Source organism: Pomacea canaliculata, linkage group LG4 (genome assembly GCF_003073045.1).
Source record: "Pomacea canaliculata isolate SZHN2017 linkage group LG4, ASM307304v1, whole genome shotgun sequence".
NCBI classification, from domain to species: Eukaryota; Metazoa; Mollusca; class Gastropoda; order Architaenioglossa; family Ampullariidae; genus Pomacea; species Pomacea canaliculata.
In genome coordinates this window covers 13,530,591-13,536,014 of record NC_037593.1, presented here as the reverse complement: position 1 = coordinate 13,536,014, position 5,424 = coordinate 13,530,591, and the positions used below count along the sequence as shown (strand labels likewise).

Sequence of the window (5,424 nt, the reverse complement as noted above, 5' to 3'; positions counted from 1 at the left end):
CATGAATTCGCTTCTCCATTCATCAGCCTGTCACTCATACAAGAGACAGCTGGCGGGAGAGAGATGTACCCCTCACGACGAACACTAAGAAGAAAATACAGATAGGCATGCATTTCCGCCAACTGACCAGTGAAACTTTTCATTTAATATGCTCCCATCCACACTTCACATCTTAGTTTCTAAATCAAATTTACTTGTTATTTCGTTTATTCTTTATTTTATCTTCAGAAGGAAATTTCGTTACACAGCAGCAAGAACTGCCCGAGGGTGAAAGATTTTGGTGACCGGGATGTTGGCGGTGGTGAGGTGGTGTTGATGGTGGTAGATGTAATAGTAGATGCTGAAATGGTAATAATAATGCTGCACAGACGAAGGAAGAAAAATATATATATTGTTTGACTGCTAATATACGAGATCATTACATCTTTATAACTGTTAACAATCAACAGAAATTTTACTGTATCGGTAGATATATTTTTGTGCCTGTTATCATCCACTTTTATTTTTTTTGTGTTTTTATTTTGCTTTGTTTTAGCGTGACCGGTTTCCTGACACTTTACAGCCGACAGTAGTGTGAGATTTAAGGGCAAAGGCGCTAGTGCTTATTCTTATTCAACAGCCACGGACTAGCGCTTCTATATCGTCTCAAATGTCAGTAAGACTCTTGATACGTTTGAGTAAGTCAACTTATCTGGCGATGAAGCTGTTCATTTTCATAAAATATTCTGTAAAAATTCAAAATCGCAACTTCAGCTTGTACCTTTTATTCCTGTTCACTAACACATTTTCTAACAGTAAAATTTTTTCAGCTTAGAAAACAAACAACGAAACAACGTATCCTCCAATAAATTAATAAATGTCACTTGTAGGTCAGTTAAAAATATATCAATTCTCGACCTGTTGTCCATCAAATAAGAGTTTAGTCCAAGGAGCATTTGCAGAATGCTTAACCGATTCCGCCAGTTATCTGCCCACAAACTCGTAACGTATTTTTCTCGGCTGTTCCAGTTTTTTGGACACGTGTCTCGACAGGACGACTTTGTTGAAACTGTCCGCGAGTTCGTCGTACAAGATGTCCGAGTTACGCATGATCTGTTCGCTGAGGGTCTGAATCGTGCGAGCTCTCTTTGCATCACTTCTGTCCGAGATGTACTCGTCCACCTCCAGCGGCCGGAAGAGCTCAGGAGTCTGCGCGTCCGGAAGTCCTCTGGAGGCATCGTCGTGCTTTGCTGGGTGCGATGCCAGCGGCGAGTTTGCTGGAGTGTTGTCGTCGTCGTCGCTGCTGCTGCTGCTGCTACTGCTAGCAAAGGTCAAGGTCTCGCCGTGCCGGTTGAGTGTTGGACCGTGACGATATTCTGAGTATTTCTGTTGTTTGGGATGTTCGCGGTGATGATAGGCCGCGTCTGCGCAGCGCTGTTTCAAGAGCGGAAGAATCAGGCGTTAAAAATTGCACACGATATTGCATAGCAACCCAGGAAATTTTAAAAAGAATAAAGCGATCGAATGTGTAATGGATTCCGATTGGTTCTTATTTTTTATTATTTTTATTTTTATTAACAGCAACAACAACAACAACAACACTAATATCCCGAGTAAATGGTTGAGAAAAACATCATCACAGAATTGTTTGTCGCGTGTTGACTGACTCATTTTTGTATTTCCCAATGTGAAAAAAAAATGTACATAAAAAGTAAGACTAATTTAGTATCCATGAGCAAGATGGCTTTCTCGACACGGGTTAAAGGGCTATTGCATTATATTAGTGAAGTCTTTGCGTGGGAACCTGTTTACCGATGTGTTGAATTATTGATGGAGTGACTGTTTAGCAGACTGATGAGAAAGCTGCCAGCAGCTCCACGACATAAGAACAGATGTTTTACACACACACACACACAAATAAAGACAATGCATCCAATGACATGCAGACACAAAGAGGTATAGACAAAAGCGTGAATAAAAAAAATGTTAAAAGTTGCCAAACAAAAGTGGTTAAATGGTCCCACATGCAGACACACGAGAACAGAAGACCAATTCTTAAAAGAAGGAGGAAGAGAGACGAACAGAGTGGAAGAGAATGAAAAGGAAGAAAAAAAAGAAAAAGAAAACTTGTTCATGATCAATACTTTGGAAATTCGTTTATTTCACTCAATATCTTATATAAATATTGTTATATCTTAACATGAAAGAAAAAATAAAACATACCTTCTGCTCTGGCGCCACAGATGAGGCAAATAAGAATAAGATAAACGGCGACACGATGCATAGTCTCGTTCTGACGCATAAAGTCTGTCTAAAAATACTTGTTCGTTTTGTGCTTGGTTGTTTTTCCTTCCTGTCTTCTTCAATCGTCCACGTACCTACCAAATCTGCCAACTTTGACAGAACACGTGTCGGACTTCATCCAGCGCCAGATTGATGCCTGAGTATTGTCTGTGCCAAGCACTGCACAATGAACTGCAGCACAGATTAACTCGTTTATTCACTTTTGGAAGACTCCTGAATTTATATCGACAGACGCCAATTTTTATGCCATCAGAAGCACGTGTTGTATCATGTGGCCAGTAAAAGGTTAGAGACAACCTTTTCATCATCTCTCTCTCTTTGTGTCTGTGTGCGTGGGGATACTTCTGCGTGCGCATTTCAGTTGCGTCAAATGTGCTTGCGGCACATGATTTCACATTCTTTGTGAAAGATACAGATGTCTTTTACAGAAAAAAATCTTCCTTTTTTTCCAGTCCCCTCCACCTCCCTCTGCTGCTACGTCTTACTGTGACTAGGAGTAATGGATGAAAGGCAGCTGCCAGGATTAAAATATTGCAGAGAGGAAAGCATTTTTACGTACTCAGCTGAAAGCAAGCAGGTGGTTGTGCTTTTAGATGTTTTTTTTTTTTTAATTTTAAAGAATATGAAATGATTAATTGTATTTCTTTAAATTAATAATTCCAGAACGCTACGTGAGAGCTTAATATTACTTAAGATTAGATAAACGTCTCCTCAGAAGACATTTAAAATCTGAATTGATGATGAACATGCGCTCGCGCACAGAGAGACGCTCGGTGACCGACTGCAGCGCGACGTTTATCTCCCTTTGACTTTGACGACGGGAACACTCCGCGCTGCCCTTTGATCTGGTCTGCGAGCGCACTGAGTGTTCTTTACAGCTCTAGAACGTTCTAGCGTTTGGTTGTGTAAGTGTTTGATTTTACTTTCATTGATTATCTAATTCTGATCGTAAAATGCGATGCCTTCTTCCTCAGACAAGCATCAAGCAATACTTCTTCCCAATCTCAGTTCACGGTTCGAATCAAGCATCGGCATTGAAACACATGAAAACTCTTTAAGATCAGCTCCATTCGCCATGCTTCAGAGTCCAAGCTTCTAAGATTTTCGTTTTTGTTTTTTGTTGTTTTGCTTTGTCCAAAATAAACTATTGTAACTGTTGTCTTGCTGGCTGACCACTGCACCTTATTCATAAGCCTCAGAAAGTCTGATGCCCGACTCCTTGTCCAAGCTCTCAAATCCGAATCATACTTCTGCTTGTCCTTCCCTGGCTGCTCATCGGGACAAACATCTCATCTGTCTGCTACAGCTTCCTTATTGGCTCGCCTTCCGTTTATTTTTCTGATGGCTTGTCTATGTACACTTTTGCTCCTAATCCAGGCCTCGCATTCTGTCCATTGCTACCACAGCTGCAAACAAAGCTATACAGAACTCGAAGAACCTTCTGCTGTTGACATTTGTTGTAAAAATGCCTATTAATTTCGTTTCGTTTTTTGAGTTAGATGAGCTTTTCAAAAGTGCCTACTTATGAAATTGCATCTGTCGTTTAAATTAATTCACAGAAGTAGACTTGGAAGGGAACCGATAAATAATTACAAGAGGCTTTAAAATCAAAAACATGTTAGATAAGCTATAAAAACAGTATACAATCCAGTCAACCCTTGTCCGTTTTCCGGGTCAGCAGTTATTTTTCATCCCACCCATCACATTTCTGCCTTCCTTCTTCCATCCCGACTCCTCGTGTCTCACACATATGAACGCGCGCGCGCGCACACACACACACACAGTAATCAAACTACGGCTAATTAACTTGAATTTCGTGATTGTTTTACCCGTGTTATATATAATTATATAATTTTAGAGCAGTCGTGTGCAATCTTTCCAGCAGCCGTTTTTACCCTTCTACTCCGTTATGTTTTATAAATATATTTAATTGGGTGCGACATCACTCTATTTCACAAAAAAATGAAACTCTTTCTAAAGCACAAGTCAAAAAGCTTAAAAAATCTTTGATTAAATATCTTATTATCTCCTGCTATGTTTTGCGTCATGTACATATTTTTAGGTTGAACCACATTTTTTTTGTGTGAAATAATTATTTCGCTGTATTTTCTTGTAGTCCCATAAATAACTACACGTCATCTCGAGAATTGTTTTTAACTTTAATTTCTAAAAAGTAAATCCAGTTGTTAATTTCGTGAATCAAAACGTGACCATGTTTTCCCCCAGACCTGTCTACATTTCAAGTCACTGAAAAGGGAGCAAACACAGCTTATAGTGCAATGTCGGTGTATGAATTCAGTATGTAGCCAGGAATACTGACAGTAGTTCAATGCATTGTGGAAATTTATCTTCCGAAGCTAGCATAAAAAATACCGACTTTTTTAAAATCAGGATTTTAAATAACCTTTTAGTGGGACTTCTGTGAAGTTTTTTTTTTTCTATCGCTGGTTTGAGATTTGAAGCGACATTCTGCCAGTCTTTAGTGATTTTGATGGATTAATTAGTGTTCTGTTGCGATGAGAAGCTGACTCGTTGGTTTAAATCCTTTCGTCGGGCGATGTGAGACTTGTTCTCAAGTGATGGAAATCGCAATCTAATTCACTTGTCTGTCGCAGGATCGCGTATTATGTTGTCCCCCACTTTCTGTAGAGACGAAGGCGGAACAAGCCGACACTGAAAGGGTTAAAAGAGATCTTGTGAGACACATCATGTAGAGTTCAAGAGACAAAAGGCCGTTTGGGGAGAAGTGAAGTCATCTAGTCTTCTTCATCCTAAAGTGAAGTTACAGTCGAAGTATAGGACACACTCGCGGAAATGTCCAATCTGTATTCTGATCATCAGTCTGTAAGATTCAGATCGATCTTGTGCAGGTGCTGCCGACTTGCTGAGCGGCTTGTTTGCCTTTAGCTGGCGGCTCCGTTGGCAAGCCAACCCCCTCTCTCCGTCACTCCACCGCAAATAGCAAAACAAACAACACGTAAGACGCAAAGAGAAAGAGGCAAACGTGGAGATAAATATAGAAACAAATAAAAGAGAGTTAAGGAAGGAGAAAGACAGGAGCTGACAGACGAACACCTTCAGGGGAGACAAGTGACGAGGGAGACAACTCCACGATTCACTTCAAGAAACGAAACACCGAAG

At 40.2% G+C, this 5,424-nt stretch overlaps 1 protein-coding gene across 1 annotated transcript; it reads right to left on the bottom strand.

Annotated features, from left to right (window-relative positions):
- Positions 1 to 774: 774 nt before the first annotated feature.
- Positions 775 to 2,639, bottom strand: LOC112561548. Its single transcript, XM_025234106.1, has 3 exons — positions 2,626 to 2,639; positions 2,203 to 2,395; positions 775 to 1,413 (listed from the first exon to the last, which is right to left on the bottom strand). Exons 1-3 carry the CDS (start codon positions 2,637 to 2,639, stop codon positions 964 to 966), a joined length of 657 nt encoding a protein of 218 aa, XP_025089891.1. The 3' UTR covers positions 775 to 963.
- Between the last annotated feature and the right edge of the window lie 2,785 nt (positions 2,640 to 5,424).

Excerpts from the sequence above, each read along its gene's own strand:
- LOC112561548 (XM_025234106.1), bottom strand. Across the intron at positions 1,414-2,202 it reads CTGTGGCGCCAGAGCAGAAG|CGCTGCGCAGACGCGGCCTA; the intron begins GTATGTTTTATT and ends CTCTTGAAACAG.